This window comes from Rhinolophus sinicus, chromosome 7 (genome assembly GCF_057876585.1).
Source record: "Rhinolophus sinicus isolate RSI-liver-muscle chromosome 7, RSI-T2T, whole genome shotgun sequence".
Lineage (NCBI taxonomy): Eukaryota > Metazoa > Chordata > Mammalia > Chiroptera > Rhinolophidae > Rhinolophus > Rhinolophus sinicus.
In genome coordinates, this window is record NC_142507.1 from 13,346,534 (window position 1) to 13,364,549 (window position 18,016).

Consider the following 18,016-nt stretch of genomic DNA (forward strand, 5'->3'; position numbering starts at 1 on the left):
TGGTTTTTGTTGTTGTTTATTCAATTATCACTTAGGACTTACTGATCACAAATTATGCTTTTTCCTTTTTAAATTTGACATTGACTATAACAGTAACTAAATATTCACCATTAATTTGTCACTCAAACTCGACTTGCTTTCTAAGAGACTTATTCATCAGGGCACATGTAAACTAAACAATTGGAGATGTAGCCAGACTCTCCTGATGATTTTCTAAGCACTATTTCATTTTTAAACTAAAGATACTTAAATCTACTTCTGGTACCTTTCCTCCTATAACAAATAAGTATCGCCCTAATTGCTATCTTGAAAGGGTAAGTGGTTGGAAGCTGTTTCAGCTTGATTTTGTTGGTATAACAGTTTCCAGTGAACTTTTTGGACTCAAAAGTTATAAAATAAAATCCTGTTTTTCTGTGCAGCCATTATGTAGCTGCAAATGAAGGCTGGAAATTTTTTATGACGTTACCTGAAGAATTCAACCCAGAGAATTTGAGAGTTCATTGAGAAGCAAGTTTTCTGTACACCACAATGATTGCAGCACCAGCATTCCTGACATTTAAGCATTCCTTGAAAACATCTTTGGCGTTCAAATATGGCTACCTCATCTCTGTCCTTAGCCAGTCCTCTTCAAAGAGCCTTATAGCACATTCTCTTAATCCATTTAAAATGATTTGACTTCCAAGTGTTTAACACAAAACTTTTCAGGCAAATTTATTACATAGCAGGTCATACCTATAATGTAGTAATCTTTACAATAAAGGCAGAAAACAAATGAAACAGACATAAACTTGATTTTATGCTATGACTATATTTCCTAATTTGCAGGACGTAAAGCATTCTCAGCTCATTTTTTGAACTTGCATCCTCTCTTTCAATATTTTGTAAAATTTTGAAGCAATACTGACACTTCCTTCCATATTAAGTTTGATTTGATTTTTGGGGGGAGTTGTGGGGACATAACTTTTAAACTGCCTCTACAGGCCTGTAAACAATATAAATAGCTAAAAAATTGACTTAAAAAATTGATCATAAATATTTCAGTATGTATTTTTAAAACATAGCATTGTTATTTAAAAAGAATTACAATGCCATTACCAAAACATTTTAACAATAATTACTTATCAAATATCAAATCAATTAAAATAATTGACTTTTAAAAAGTATTATTGTGTAGTAGTATGGATAATTATTTTAGTAATTTTAATGTGCCTGTTAATATTTCCTTCCTAGTCAAATTGTGAGTGGGAAACAGTGGTTTATGGGAAGACAGAAGACCAACTTATCATGACCGAACAAGCAAGACGATATCTGAGTACTTACACAGCTGCCAGCAGCACGTCGAGAGCTCTCATACTGTAACTGTTATGAAAACTGATGAAATGCCCCAGCTTCTTATTATACTCTATACTAAATTAGGTTGCAATGAAATTTTCATCAATTAATTGTTTTAAAAGTTTTAATATAGTCCTAAAACAGTTCGCACCTTTTTTTTTCATACTGGGCAGGCAGAAATCTAAGCCACTTAGGCAAGGGGTAGGCAATTTCATAGTTTATTTTTTAAGAGATGAGATTTTAAAAAATTGCTTTTAAAGAACAAGATGGGAAAATCATATTAGAATTAGTTCATGGCTCTTCTGAAAGTAAATTCTCACATGTTTGCCTCAGAAGACGTACGTTGCTACTCTTGATGCTGCAGTTTTGTTATAGCTAGGTGTATAAGTATGTGTAATTTCTGAAATTAGTCTACGTATGGGAAGCACACATGGTTTTATGAAGTACTTCTGCCTACGTGCTGATTTATTTACTTAGGCTACCTACCATTTACAAAGAAACACAGTGGAATGGAGTTAAAGGAAGGACAGAAAGTTGCACTACTAACTTTTGGTATTTTTCAAAAACCGTAAAATTAACTACAGTGTTAAATGTATTTATTTGAGCATAGTACTAAAAACAGAAAGTGTGGAAAAAGTTGTTTTTTCCTTATTAGTAAAGAGTCAGTATTTTCCTCATAAATCTCAGAAGAGCTGAGAGAGTTGAATGTATTGTACAGTATATAGGAGCAGGAAAACTTTGTAAATTGGAAAGAAGTCTGTTTTTATAATTTATTTTCATTTTTAAAGCTTAAATGTAGATATTTATACCTATACAGGGTGTCTAGAAGCCAATGTTGTTTCCTGTTTTTACAGCCAACATAGAAAGAACAATTTTGACTTTTAAGTATGAAACAGTAAGTTATAGCTGCAAAGAATACAATATCTATACTGTATGTCACATCTACCTAAATATTGCACTAAGCCCTTTAAATCATGTCGGTTATAAAGTAGTTCTAAAAATGTACTAAATAATAATTTAATGTTTTCTTTTTAAATTATATGGGGAGGGGTCATATAAATTAATCTGGTGATTTGTATATGTGTTTGAAATTTTTGCATTTTGTTTAAAAAATAATATGGTACTTTGGTCCCTAAAAACAGTCTGCACTTAGAAGTTTATTGTATTTACTCAATGTTTCAGAAGTAGAGAACATTATTTTTTATTTATAAAAATATTTTGTCCTTTTATAAATGTTTTGTGTTTCTCTACAGGTTACAACAGTTGCTTCAGTTGCCTGTTTTAGGTGTTTGCACTTATTTTATTTCTTCTTGAAAGAATGTCTTTATTTGCTTTGTGTAGAGATTTATGTAATTTTTTTTGAGACATATAATGGTGTGCTGTCAACTTAAACACTGACAGGCAAATAGAATTGTACACTGTAGTTTTAATTATTTATAATTGACACACTCTCTCCCTCTCCACTCCTGAAGTATGCTGCTATAGAAAATAGCAGAATCGGCTTGCTGCTATGAGAGAAGGAAAGAGCGACCACCACTTGCACTGTGTAAAAAGATAAAAAGCAAATGATGGCACGTTCTCAAGTTAACTTAATGGAATCAACCATTACCAGGCAAATTCTTGCAAATACCAAAATACTATGCCTTAAAACAAAAACAGCTTAAGATTTTCTGATGTTAATAGAAATGGAAATACTAAGTATTTTAATGCCTAGCTCTTGAACGGTAGACCTAAAAGGGTTTTAAGCTATTTAAATCCACTAGCTCGGTTTTTTTTGCATCTTATATGTAGTGAGAAGTGAAGAAAATGTATGGTACTAAGATTATGCCTTGTTGATAACAAATAGATGAACCAATTTGAATCTTCTTAGCGTATTTGTTAAGTATGTTGATTGCTTCCTAATTAGTGAACTTCTCACAGAAATTTCACTTTGTAAAAGCAATGACTGTAGCAAAATCATACTGGACCATTTAAATTTCAGTTACCTTAAATTAATAGCACATAATGTTGTATTTTGTTTTTTTAAGTATATGTAGCCCATACCTGATTTGGATGTGCATAGTCTCCAATCACCAAAGTATAATATCTTGGAAGAGCTATATTTTTAAAAGCGTAATTTTTCTCGAGCATTAAATTATCCCAAAGGTAATCTATTGCAGATAAGCCTGGGATTATTGGTACATACTTGGGTTGGTATTGGTTGAATCCTTCATTTAACGGCTTTGTTGCTTTTTGCAAGAAGTTTTTTAATCTTACACATGTCGGGCATCTTAAGTCGTTTTTATACAGTTATGTTCATTTGAATTTCTTTCAATATGTTATAAAAATGCCAGACATACATATAGCAGCCATACTTGCATGGAAATTGAGTACACACATATAGCACTGCATTTTTGTTGTAAGGTTTTCACATTCATACAGCAGTTACCCGGACTAAATTGAGTTTTTTGATGTATGGGAAAACTTACCATTGTTAAGAGAATCTTGCATACAATGTTGACTGTTAACATCCAAAATAAAGCATCTGTGTACAAGATGACTTGGCATTGCTCATTTCCCTTTGCTTTTGAGTTTTATGGTATTGACTGAACCCTTAAGAACTTAACCCAACATTCTGTTATTACAGACTTTTTTTTCTCCTTTACAGGTGATTTTATCTGTTAACAAACTTGACATGTTACTGTTTACTCTTCAGCCTCATTCAGAACCATATTTTCAGCTGCCTTTAGATATTTCCACATGAGTCTTCTGTCAGCATTTAAATGCAACATGTCCTCTTTTTCCCTCCTGAGACCTGCTCTTCCTTTGTTCTATCTCTTAGTTGTGTTGCCTTCCCTTCCATCATCCACTGACGAGTCTCCTCTCTCTCCCTCACCCCTCACATTGAAATCTGTTGTAAATCCTTTGCCTGCATAAGACCCCTGCTCTAGTTCCGGTCCTTCATCCCTTACTTGGATTATTGCACTAATCACTCTGATCTCCATGCTATAGAACTATCAAGAAACTGTTCAGTGACATCAGGGTGTCACCTGGGCAAGGCGAACGTGTCGCCCAGTCAGGTCTATGCAGTATTACATTGCCTTGGTGAATTCGTCACCGTCCAGATTTTACTTTTATCTTTCTAGGCTCAGAAATCTGATGGACTAACCCACCAGATATGAGTTTACTTCTCAGTAGACTGCTTATGTCAAGTGTGTGAGACTGACACAAGAAGCCCGAATGCCAATCTAAGTGACAGTGTAAAATATAACTGCTGAGAGGATGAGGCACGTTCTCTCCTTATATTAATCAGAAAGATACAGCAATCACGCAGATCTGGCACATTTCTCCTATTCAAAGGCTCCATAATTGTCTGTTGCCCAAATAATAAGTGTTCCTTCACTTCCTAATCTGGACGTGGTGACTTGGATCTTCCAAGAATACAGATGTGCATACGCCTGTCTCCATGTCTCTGCATGACTGCTTTTCTTTGTTTCCCTAGCCTGTTAAAATCTTATTCAACCTTCAAGGCACAGATCTGTCAATCATTTCCTGATTATCCTAGTGCTTCCAGAAACTTCCCTACTACGCTTTACGTTTTAAAGAGTAGAGTTTGCCATTTATAGCTCTTGTGTCTAGCATGGTGTTTAGAAAATCTCAGTAAGTGTTAAATTGGAAAAAAAATTTAGTCATGACTTAGGGATTGTTAACCATACTTATTTTACACAACAGATTATAAGTAGCTTTGGTTTATTAGTTAGCTGCATGAAACCAGGTTTGCTTTATAGTCAGTAAACTATTATTTTGTTAAAATCTTTTAGCTCATTTTATAACCATGCAATTTTCTGCTTGATTTATCCAGTTATAGAGTGATAGGTTTGCCAGCCAATCAGAACTTTAATGTAAAACAGATGGTGGTTTTGAAGAGGTACTTCATTCCGTGAGAAGTGAAAATTTATTTTTAATTAAGTAGTGGAGGGTGAAATGAACCAAGTGAAATTCCTTCCAAACGTTACACTTTCCCCTTTCCTGCTTAAAAAAAAAAAAAAAAAAAAAAAAAAGCAATAATCAAGAATATGTGAAATATATTGGTAGAAAACTAAGATAAAATGCACCAGGAAAGAAAATTATTCATGGCTGACGTGTTAGGAAGAGAATGTTTTTGAAAACGTTAGTATCTTGGCATGAGTACATTAAAAGCTGTTGAGTTTGAGCAAACTCAGTATTAAAAGCAGCATAGTATACTGTAATTTCTGAAGGTCTCAGACCTGGTGTGCTTATTCAAGTTCCAAGTACAGGATGTGCTAGATTTGAGTGGATTTTCCTGGCCAGCACACGGAAAGAGGGAGGGAGATTGATTTTACTCTGATTTTTACTACTGTAATTTTGCCAACCGTAGCTCGAGAGTGGATCAGATTCTGACAATTTTCTAAGCCCCAATACAGTTAGCACTTATGTATTCGTTCAATTAGCAACCAGTACTTAAGTGAGTGCTTATAGTACCTGGTGCTAATCCTGGGAATACTATGGTAAACAGGACATGACCCTTCCCAGAAGGAAGCAGATATTCTAGAAGGGGAGATGAATAAGTATGCAACAGAAATGGCATCTCTTCTTTGGCCCCGAGTGAAATGGGTCACGTAGCCAAGTTCTCTATTTGTTGATGCTCACTTTTGAGAGTAAGGAAATGGCTGGTCCCTGCCTAGATAGTATGGGTTTTTTCCCCCAGTTGCTATGGAGAATTGGTTGGGCCCCAGCCAGGGATCTTGCACCACCCAGGGTGTTCACAGAATAAATTGGAGAACAATGTAGCAGCTGCTGAGTACCAGTCACATACATTAGCTCATTTAATCCTTCCAACAACTCTATTAGGTGATACACATTGTTATAATCCACTTCTATGGATGGAAACAGGCTTAAGTGAAGAGGCTTGTCTAAACTCATAGTATAATACTGAGCTGGGATTCATTCAATCGTCTGAGATTTGGGTTGAGTCTTTAACATTAAGCTTAAGGCACAAAGGAGCATCTAGTGTATGCTTCCATTTCTATACAAGTACAAAAATAGGCAAAACGAATGTATACTATCGGAAGTCAGGAGAGTGGTTACCTTGGAGGAAGGGTTGCTGAAAGGAGCCCTGGGGGGGATGGGCGTCAGGGGTGCTACAATGCTTCGTTTCTTGCTGGGTGCTGTCTTATGGTTGTATTTAAGTTTACAAATCCAAGCTCTACTATTATGTGAATTTTTCTGTATGTATGTGCATTATGCTTCAATAATAAGTTTTTAAAAATTAAGCCTAGGTTGGATAGGAGAAGAAAATAAAAATGCTCAGCCAGAGCAAAAAGTAAATGAATGACCCTTTGCCCTGTGGCATTCATATGCTTACTTGTCACCATTAGTCTCTCGCGTGTGTTGGGCCCCTTTCTTCTGGTAAAGTAAATGTATGCTACATTTCTGCATGTAAGAAGTGAGTAGTTCATGGGCTGCATATACCAAGTATATCAAATTTTATGTGTGAGCTTACTTTACTCCACTATATGAACTCTTTACTCAAGCCCAACTAAATAGTCACAGTTCCCTGTAAATACACCACAATTATATCTCTGAGTCTTTGCTCAGCCTCTTGCCACCCCACAGGCATTCACCAAATTACTTGTTGCCAAATATTCATCTATCTAATGTGGTCCAGTAGTTACTTTGTACCTTATCAACTGCGTTTCTTTACAGCACAGTGAGTTATCTTGTTTGTTTAGTGTTAACGTTCTCTTAACCAACATTCATGAAGAATGACCCACATTCTTCATTCCCAAGTTCCCTGTTCACCCAGAGCTAGTTGACTACTAGACTTTCTCCAGTTTGTTGAACACTTTTGCTCAACTAACAATGAGTGCAAATAATGTCAGGAGAGAGGGCTTCTACCACTTTTTTTTTTAAAGTTTAATAATACATTTTATTTAACCCAATATACACAAAATATTATTTTAAAGTGATTAATATACATTATTAGTGAAGTATTTTGCATTCCTTTTTTTTTCCATTCTAAGTCTGAAATCCAATGTCCATTTTACACTTACACCACGTCTCCGTTCAGACCCTCCACGTTTCAAGGGCTCGATGTAGTCACACGTGGTGAATGACGACTGCACTGGGCAATGTAGTTCTAAATCACTAGGAATTCACAGAGAGAATTTTGTGATTCAGAAGAAACTACCTAGTTCAGGCCACATCAAAATAACTTAGTAAGTTAACAGGCATTGTAATCCTTCCTTCATGCCTCCCTCCCTCTTCCCCTCCTTTCTCCCTGAGTCTTGGAGTTAATTAGCTTGATACCAATTCTTCTTACTGACTGGGGCCTTGTCCATCACAAACTTCAGTTTCTTCATTAGTGAAATGAAGGTCTACTGCCGTCTTGAGCGTCCACACTACTGTCTGTCTTAGTGAACTGTAAGCTCCCTGAGGGAATGTGCTCAGGTTTTAGCACACCAGCTGGAACTATGCAAAACACAAAGGATGCCATAATAAGCCAAAAAAAAAAAAAAGCCCTGCTAGCATGCTTAAATTCTGGGAGGGGAGATCCACTCTAAGCGCTATGAAGGAGAGAAGTAAGGTCCCCTGAGAGGTTGTGACAAAAGAAACTGATCTGTTTTCCTCAGGAGAAAGTTAAGTTTGAGGTGAGCTGTCAGTGGATAGGCCTGAAGTAACTAGGTAAAGAGGGTTGGGGAGCAGCAGGTAAAAGGCCCCAGGGAGGGAGCAAGCATTCCATGTTCAAAGGCCAGAGTGACTGAAGTGGTGAGATTGGTGGAGAGGGAGGCTGGTGCAGAGAAGGCTCCTGAAGAAGAGCGGCTGGAGCTGGTAGTCCATGTATTGTCTGGGAAGCAGACTGTGATGGAGATTAGCAGGCAGGACATGCTAATGCAGGAAGCGCTCTTGGAACCCCAGGAAGGGAAGGAAGCAGGAAGTGACCCAGAGGGAGGGTGGGAGGCTGTGCTGTCTCAGTGAAGATCTCGGCCAACTCCATGGGGAGCTCTGAGGCTCGTTGAAGTTGTCCCTAGTCGGGTAAGGAGACATGGTTTTACAGGCCTGGGTCTATCATTGGAAGTGGGCTGCCCCTGGAAGGCGGGCCTGCCCTTGGGTGAGGACTCTCCTCAGCAAATTCTTTGACTGGAGTTTCTTTGTGGACTAAGAGGCAGGGGCATCTGCTGAGAGAGAAAAGGAGGCACTGTTGGAGATGTGAGGAGAATGAAGTATTTCTGAAACAATCCTTGAGAAGAATGGGGAAGGGATTTGACCAGGGAGACACAGGACACATGCCAATCAGCACTGGGGACTAGCTCAAGGTTAGCAGGCAGGAGTTCAGGCCCTCTCCTAGGTCTATCATGGCATCTGTGTTCATTCAGCCCCACTCGTTTCCTCGGCTGGGTGAAGCCCACAGGCAGGGCCCTGCACTCAGGCACAGCGACACTCATCTGCCCTCCCCTGGGCATCAGGGCCCGCTGATCCGGTGGCACAGCACAGGCAACAGACAGCACCTCCACGTGCCCAATGGATGTCACAAAAGGACTGAGGGGCAAGGGAGAGTGGACTATTATCAAGAAAGGTGGTTCAGGAAATAAGGCAGGATAACCTTCGACTGGAAGTCACTTGGCCTCTTCTAAATTGCCACTGCGCTTTATCTGTCCCTCACTTGTGGTTGTCATTACTTCCATTTTTTTGTTGTAGCTGTTTTAGGTCCTCTTAGTTCCTCTTCTAGATTGTAGCTCTCTGAAGAGTTCCAGATCCCAGTGGGCGCCCAACAAATATAGTCTAAATGTTCTGGAATGTTGTCTTCTTGACTCACCTACACTGACTCATCTACATGGAATTATTTGTAGCTTAGCCAAGCATTGGTCAGGGGAGGAGGAAGGGAGCCTGGGTCCATATCCTGGCTCCTTATTCACTCATTCACTCTACAATATCGATTGTCTCCTACCATAAACTAGGAAGGATAGATCAGACCTGCTTTCAATCTTGTGGGATTTAATGTTTGATGGAGAGAGAGACACTCATAACTACAGACCATGATAAGGAAAGGAATTCCTTTCCTTCAGAATGAATGCAGTATTTTGATGGTGTCTATAATGAAAGGATCCAAGTAGATGGGTGGTCAGGCAGGGAAGGTTTCCCTAGGGAAATGATACTTGAGCCGACCCCCACAGAAGGGGTTAAGAGGGAAGGAGATCAAATATAAGAATACGAACAAAATGAGGCCACGGTTATTTATTGGCTGGCATTTGCTGCCCAGGCTCTACAGTGAACACACCTCCAGGCTGTGCAACTTCTCAGCTGGGCAGGCTTTCTAGGCTTCCACTGCATCCACCCAAAAAATGCATTTCAAGACCCGAGGCCACAGCTGCAAGAGGTGTCAGGTGCACGCCTGGACGTGATCTCAGCATCTTCCACGTCTGGGGAGTGCACAAGAGCTGGATGGGGCACGTTGCAAGAAGGAATGGAGCTCTTTGAACAAGACCTTTGACCTGGTTCTCAATGACCAGCTGTAGCTTCTTCTGACAGAACCTTCCTCTACCATCTGTTACTATAACTACATTGAATCTAGAAAAATAAAGCCCAACATACACTATTAAGGCCTTCTCAGTTATTATAATTATCAACATATTGTGTTTCCTGTTATCATTAAGTCCTACAGGATTCTAGAGTTCATTGAATTAGTATTTTTTATAAAACCTTAAAATAACTTGAAAGGCATATAAAAGCAGTTATTGAATACATTCTTTCCTAAAAAGCAATGTAATAATAATAGTCTACATTGGATTATGTTCATAGACACTTTTAACTTTTAGATTGGTCGGTTTCTTCTTGTCATTCCTTCTCAAGGGGTATCAATTCATCTTAGTCAAGTCACTGCCCGTTTACTGTGGATCATAGAACTTGGAAAGAGATAGATCTTAGGTATCTCTCTGTAGAATGAGACTTATTACACTATGCTGTATGAGTTTCCTGTTGCTGCCGTAACAAGCTGCAACAAATTTAGAGGCTTAAAATAACACAAATTTATTATCCTAGAGCCTGTAAGTCAGAAATTTGAAGTCAGTTTCCATGAGTTAAAATCAAGGTGTCAGAAGGCTTGCATTCCTTCTGGAGGCTCCAGGGAAGAATTCATTTCATGGCATTTCCAGCTTCTGGAGGCTGCCTGCATCCTTGGCTCCTGGCCCTTTCTTCCATCTTCGAAGCTAGGATTGGTTGGTGGAGTCTTCCTTATGCCACATACCTCTGACCTTCCTCTTTCTAGTCAAATCTCCCTGTGCCTCCTTTGTGATTGCATTGGGCCCCCCCAGATAATCCAGACTAATCTCTCCATGTCGAGATCCTCAACTTGATCACATCTGCCAAGTCCTTTTTACCACAGAAGGCAACACGTTTATAGGTTCTGGAGATTCACATTTCAACATCTTTGAGGGTCAATTTTCAGCTTCCTATATTAGGCTAGTGTAATAGTGTGAATTATTGCATTTGTGGCAGACATGTAATCCATGGACCAATTTTGAACAATGGAGTAAATATAATATATTAATTATATAATACTCAGAGATTGCAGTCAATGAAAAAAACTATCCAGATAGCCTCTTATAACATGGATCTTATCCTAAATGTTCTTTTTCCCCCCATTACATTATTGTACTCTAATTCTTAACTTTTTTTTTTTTTTTTTTTTAGGATGGAAAGGGATTTCTCTACCATTCATTCATTTAGCTAATAAATATACATCTATGTATCTATGTATGTGTATGTGGGAAGCATTCTTCTCAGGCATAGGGTTGGACACACTCTCCTTATTAGAAATCACCATTGATTGAGCTACACTGATGTTACTGAAAAAAAGAAAAAAATCAGCTCAACCTAATTGAAGAATATGAAAGCCAAAATTCAAGATGTGGAAGAGATACCTGGGTTGAAGTTTTGGGAAGAGCAATGGTAGGGATTAGTACCAATTTCTCATGCTTTTGGACTGGGATATAGATAGGTGGACCAAGTATCTTAACAGAGATGGAATCATGAACTTTACCATAGAATCAAAAGTTGATAAGTCAGAGCAGACTTATTTTAAATTTAATTTAAAATTTGAGGTCAATTCTATCTCTCTTGCAGAATGTACCATTACTAGACATTTACTTTTAGTATTTAAGAAAATTTGTTCATAAGTATTCAGTTATCTCCAAGTGTCTTAAACATATATTCTTTCTTAAATATGAAAGCGAAAACTGAAGACTCAATAAAAGAAATCTTGGGAAGTAATATCTATGCCTCACTACACACTGTTTAAAATTAGTTAATTGGTTTCTTGTTTCCTCTCTCCAACACTCAGAGGTTGTGGAGGGCCCATTTCCTTGCCCCTCAGCCTCAGATCTGCTTGTGAGATGGTGCCATGCTTCCTTTTCAGGTCCATCTCTCTTACCCACCTTGCAGTTATCCTATCCATTCCTTCTGTTATTATCCAAGATAAGGACACTGAGCTGAGGCTGGAGTAGTTGTTAATTACACAAGCATTTCTTTCACAAAGGCAAGAAGAAAACTGAGGCTAATTGTTTAAAATAGAATGAGACACGTGGCATCTCTTGCCTGTTGTAGTATTAGCACCTTTCCCACATTTTTGTGTATTATTTTACAGGGACCTAATTAGTCCCTGTTTGTCAGAGCCGGTGGGATGTCAGGTAAAATGCAGCCACATGAAAATGGCCCTTGGAGGGATCTATGTTGTAAACTGTGGAATAGATGACTTAGAGACAACTTTCAGGGGTCACCTTCAGACTTCTCACAGCATTTTGGAAAAGTCGCCACAGAAAAAGGAACCTTTCTTGGTGAGGAAGCAGTAACAGGAAATAGTTCATTGAAACCTTTGCGGGTTACTTACAAGATAAAAAGGATTGCTGAGAGTTCCAGTGGTATGAAGGAAAGCGTTTATGTGTTGCCTAAACTGGATTTCCCTGCAGTGATTTGTAAAAGCCAAATTGCTGAGGGCGGTGAGTCCCTCTGATGACTATAGGCCACCGAAGAGGCCAGCCCTGAGCAGTGTGCGCTTCCAGTGGGGCGTGAAACAGACACATCTCCAGGCTTTTGTTCCATAAACAGACCAGCTTGGGCAGGAAATTCATCTGAGACTGCTCTGAATTAGAAACTACAAAGTTATGAATGGCCCATCTGCTTACAGGCCTGAGCCGTTGAATCTCTTGAGTCCTTTAACCTTTTTCTAATCGCTTCAGTGCAACAACAACAACAAAAAAGTTTGGTTTTATTATGCATTATTTTCAGAAGTAATTACAGGGAAGGCCCAGATAGAGTGTTGCTTTACCTAATTCCTATTTTACACATACATTGCTAGAGAAGGTTTTGTAAAAACTAACAAAATCTACTAGTCTAAAAATCCATTAAAAGTGACATAAGAAAAGAAGGCATAGATCGTTTATTGAAAATGACAATAATCTAACTGGAAGGTAACTGTGTCTACAAGGAGTCGGAACAGTGCAGGGTGTTTTATGTGTAACCTCCACTTCTTGATCATTGCTGTTAGGAAATAATGACTGCCTGTGTGGTGCCCAATGGGTTTCAACACCAGTTCCTGAATTATTTCATTGGGTCCTCACAGCAATCTCCTCAGGTAGCCATTATGATTCCATTTTATAGATGAACAAACTGAGGATCAGATAAGTTATGTGACCTGCCCAAGATCATACTGCAGAGAGATGTATTTACTATAAAGCAAGAAGCTTAAACTTCACGGCCCTGACTTACCAGGCCTCTGTGAGTGCCAGAGTCACAGGGTATGGGGTGGTGGTGGTGGTGACGGTGAGGGGTGGGAGCCAGATTGCAATCAGAGCATTTCTGTATAAGTATTTCTGGTAAATTGCCTAAAGACATCTCAGAAGAAAAGATCAAAATCTCCAAATCTCCAGAAATGTGTTGTGATTTCCTTTTTCATTCCAAAGAAATATTCAATTCTGCTCTCAATTTTGTATTTTTAAAGAGGGGCCCCCCAAGTTATAAAAGCTTTGGGCTCCATAACACTACTGCTTTGACAGATAGGTGGTAAGTGGTAAAACAGAGTTTTGAACTTGAGTTTTCTGATTCCAAGACCTGTTCTATGTTCAGACTATGTAGAAACACAGAAAAATATAAATACAAAATCAGATGAAAAAAACAGCTGGGTATGAGAACTATAATTGTAATAATATAAAACTTTAGTGTCTGATAAAAGAGAAAGGAAACACTTTCAAGTTAGCAGTGATTATGATAGAATTTGTGAAGTATGAGAGATATTTATAGGTAATTTTTCTGAAAAGTTACTTAAATAGTATAAGACAAAACTGGAAATACAGAAGAATTACTTGCATTTGAAAATTTGCTGGTTTAACAAATGACGATATTAGTTCAAGTTTTAAGTGTTTACAAAGCAAGGCCAAATTACCAACAACTGAACTTATGAATAAATTCCAGCATTGGTATCTGATTTATGTTTTCTTGGTGCTTTTGTTGTGCAGCATATCCTGACTTCTGCTGTACTTAAGTGAGTTTTCTTATTTATAAAGTAGAGATAACATTGTTTCTCCCTCCTCCGCATCTGGTTTCTGGAAGTGGTAAAATTAGACAAGGGGTCAGAAGGCCAGCATCCTCATCCTAGATCTGACACCAGTCAAGGTTGGTTAACTTAACCTCTCTGAACGTTCTTCTCTTCTTTCATAAGATGGAAACAGGCTTATCTTTCTTACTAATTTCTGCATTAGGATGAAATGAGATAATGTGTATGTGCCTTTCAGTTCTGGAGTTGTCGACAAAGGTGAGGCATGACCAACTACAGTTATTATTACATCAAGAAAACGAGTCCTTCTAAATGGAAACCCTGCTCAGATTCTCAGAGTAGACTTCCCAGTTAGTAAAGGTGAAGATGATGATAATGAGGGAAGAAACTCTACCTGCCATCTACTGGTGTAGTTCAGTCAGGTAGTACAGTGCTTGTAATATAGCAAGTGCTCAGTAAATATGTGTGGAATAAGTGTTTACATGCATAGCTGGAAAACAGCTGAATTTTGCTCTACTCCATGTTGAGCTCCAATATTAGAGAGTAATTTTGATCAATGATGAAGGGATTGCATTTTAGACAGAAAAAGCAAGAATGAGTAAAGGCTGGAGAATGGAAAATTAAGGACATTCATGGGAAATGACAAGTGGCTTACTTTGATTCAAGTGTGGAGTGAATAGTAAGAAATAATAATACAGTGAACACGCAGATTAGGAAATAGTCTTTAAAATCCTGGTAAGAGGTTGAAGTTTATCCTGAAGAATTTGGGAGCTTACGTATCTCCAGGAATGATCAAAGAATTATCTCTTTAAAAAAAACACACAACAAAACAAAAAAAACAAAAAAAAAAGAATTAGAGCATGCATGTGAATAAGATATGAGTATGTATATACAACAAGAAGACATAACAGTCATCAATATTTATGCCCCCAATCAGGGAGCACCAAAATATACCAAGCAACTACTAACAGAACTAAAGGGAGAAATTGACCAAAATACAATTATACTAGGGGACTTAAATACATCATTGACAGCTATGGATAGATCATCCAAACAGAAAATAAATAATGAAGATATGAGTATGTATTATTCCCAATGAATAATGAAAAATTTCTTCTGGTAACAGGATGAGACAGGTCACTGAGGGATCGTTCACTTAGTGACCATTGGTGATCAGATATGCAAGACAAAAATGAATATTCATTTTGTTTAAAGCTTTCTTAAAGAGATGGACACATACAAGCTAAAAGTTTACCAAAAACATGGCAGTCCTTCTTGTGTATCAAAAGAAGGGGGACAGACTAAGCACTTTAAGAGTTCTGAGAAGATTGGATGCTAGGCCAAAAACAAGTTGCTATAAAGGACATAACTGGGAGTATATTAGTCTGCTTGAGTTGCTATAACAAAATACCATGGAGAGCTCAGCTTCAACAACTGAAAATTATAATCTCACAGTTTTGGCAACTGGAAAATACAAGGTCAAGTTGCCTGCAAATTCAGTTTCTGGTGAGAGCCCTCTTCCTGGTTTCCAGAAGGCGAAGTCTGTCTTTTGGCTGCATTGTCACACAGCGGGAGGGGGGGGGGGGGGGTGGAAAGAGAGAGAGAGAGAATGAGAGACAGCTCTCTGGTGTCTCTTATAAGGTCTCCATCCTTATGGCCTCATTACTTCCTTGGAGGCCCCATCTCCAAATATAGTTACAACAGGGCTTAGGGCTTTAACATATGAATTTTAGGGAGACATATTCACTCCATAATAGTTAGCAACACTTGAATAAAATTCATAGATTAGACAATAGTATTGTATCAGTGTTAAATTGCATGATTTTGATCATTGTATTATGGTGGTATAAGTGAATTTTCCCCCCTTTCTTCCGCCTCCCAACCCTCCACTCCCCCTCCACCAGCTGAAGCAGTCGGTAGCCAGTCAGAGGTCAGCCACTCACAGCAGCTCAAGGCAGCTCTCAGCCTGCTGCCGCCGCTCGTGAAGGGCATTAGGAGCACAGAGTTCCAACCACCTGAGCCACCGGGCCGGCCTGAATATTTTTGTTCTAGCGAATGTTCACCGAAGTATTTAGGGATAAAGAAGCATGATGTCTGTAACTGTAGTTCAAGGAAAATGTGTGTGTGTGTGTGTGTGTGTGTGTGTGTGTGTGTGTGTGTGTTTGCGTGTGTGTGCGCACACATACACAAAGAGAGAGAGAGAATGATAAAGCAAATGTGGCTAAAATGTCAACAGATGGAAAACCTGGTTCAAAGGGCTATGTGAAAGTTTCTCGTACTATTCTTGCAACTTTTCCTTTACTGTGATAGCATTTCAAAATTAAGCAAAAAACGAAAAATTAAGCAAAAAATGTTTCAGGGATCTAAAGAAAGCTGGGATTGTGGAAAACTAAGCAAAAAACGTTTCAGGGATCTAAAGAAAGATGGGATTGTAGAAGAGATAGGAACAAATACTTTCCCCCTTGTTGTTCCCAAACGTTGTGCCCCTAGCCCAGCCCTGCACCCTTTGGCTTTCAGGCAGGTGCTTTGTATTCACACCACATCTCCCTCTTAGAGACTGCCTGGGATTCCTCTCCCAGGACCTAAGGACCAAGGGGAGAGGGGGGTTAGGGTGGCAGTGCACTTGTAGGTGGTTGATAAAACTCATTAACTGACTTAAAGTGGTACATGTAATTTATATTTTTATATTTGGTTTACTGTTCACTTTCCAAAGGAGAATGTATATGATATTATCCTGGAGTCGCAAAGGATCTGGGGAATAGGGGAGATAACACAGAAATTTACTCCCATTGCTGAGCACTTTAGATCTAGCGATTTGTGCATGGTTTTGAGTCCTTGAATCGGTTTCTTTCACTGTAACTTTTTATGATGTGGTTATAAAAGTGAATGTTTTCTCTTACTTGCTGATGGAGACAGAGTGGCACAGGAAATGGTTTCCTTAGGCCATAATACAAATTAAAGGGTGGAGGACAGGATGAGGACATGGAATCTCTGGAATTTGTGAGACCACTGCAGCACCAGATTTTATTGCATTCAGTTTGGGATTGCTTTTTTTTTTTAATCAATCTTTTGATCTGGGTAGAATTAGAAAGAAACAATTTTTTTTTTTTTCTAATTCTATTGTCTATATGAATGTCAATTCTATTTTGGGTGAGGATATGCTCTTATTTGAGAAAAGTGGGTGGGCATAATAAGCTTTTAAGTAAAAGAAAATTTAACTTAAAAAAAAGAAAATTTAATTAACTTATAGAATAGTCATTTATTCTGAGAACGTGTTCTTCCTATTTTGGGGGTGTTCAAATAATAATCTTTTTAATAAAAAGAATAAAACAAACAAGGAGGATATCCTTAGTTAACAAAATATGCCAGACTCCAAACCTATCACTTCTCCAAACCCCAAATATTTTTGAAATCTTACAGGTCTATGAAATCAAAAAGTTTGGTAACCACTCCTGGAGCTCTTGGATAAGAAATTCCATCTCTATAAGATTTTTGCTACAGGGTTCTAGAAGGATTTTTACTCTTTTCCAGGCACTTTATACTATTGATGTTCTTGTATTCTGTGGCCAGTGAATATGAACATAAAGTTGTAAGAAATTAGGATTTAGCCCTTGTTGCCATTAAGTTTTATTGGCACATTAATGTCAGAATCTCCACTCGTATTAGTTGGCAGAGTAGTTGATATTATAATATTAAATGCATAAGAACATGGAAGAGGTAGATTTCAGAGCAGCCGTGATGGTGTCTTTTTAGGTTCTGTGATGAAAGACAAGTTGATCAGCAATTTTCAACCCGGAATCCTCACAGAGACTGTTGATCGATGGTAAAGAATGAAGGGGTCCGTAGGAAAACAAGGCCCATTGCATTCCCAGCAGCTGCATGGGTTTTCTTCTTTTATAATCTGGAGAAAATGGCTTTCAACGACAAGGCAGGATGTCTCCTTAGTAATAATCACAAAGTGTGAGTAGCTGGCTGAGGGGGTGTGGTGCTTGGGTAAGACTGATGAGAGGGAGTCTGGAGACAGAACCTCTCTGGGCCACGTAATTAAATCATCAGATGTCAGCTCTCATCTTTCTTCTACTTTATAAAGGGAGAACTGCCATCTCATTATGATTATATTTTCTCCCTTTTCATGAA

At 38.3% G+C, this 18,016-nt stretch overlaps 1 protein-coding gene across 2 annotated transcripts in view; it reads left to right on the plus strand.

Annotated features, from left to right (window-relative positions):
- MYBL1 (MYB proto-oncogene like 1) overlaps positions 1-3,871 on the plus strand; it is a 32,643-nt gene extending 28,772 nt beyond the window's left edge. Inside the window, exon 16 of one of the 2 annotated variants that reach the window (XM_019726342.3) lies at positions 1,231-3,871. In XM_019726342.3, coding sequence (XP_019581901.2) covers positions 1,231-1,359 — 129 coding nt within the window. In that variant the 3' untranslated portion in view covers positions 1,360-3,871. The remainder of the gene's footprint in view (positions 1-1,230) is intronic. The other variant, XM_019726351.3, reaches the window with a different exon arrangement.
- Positions 3,872-18,016: the final 14,145 nt, after the last annotated feature.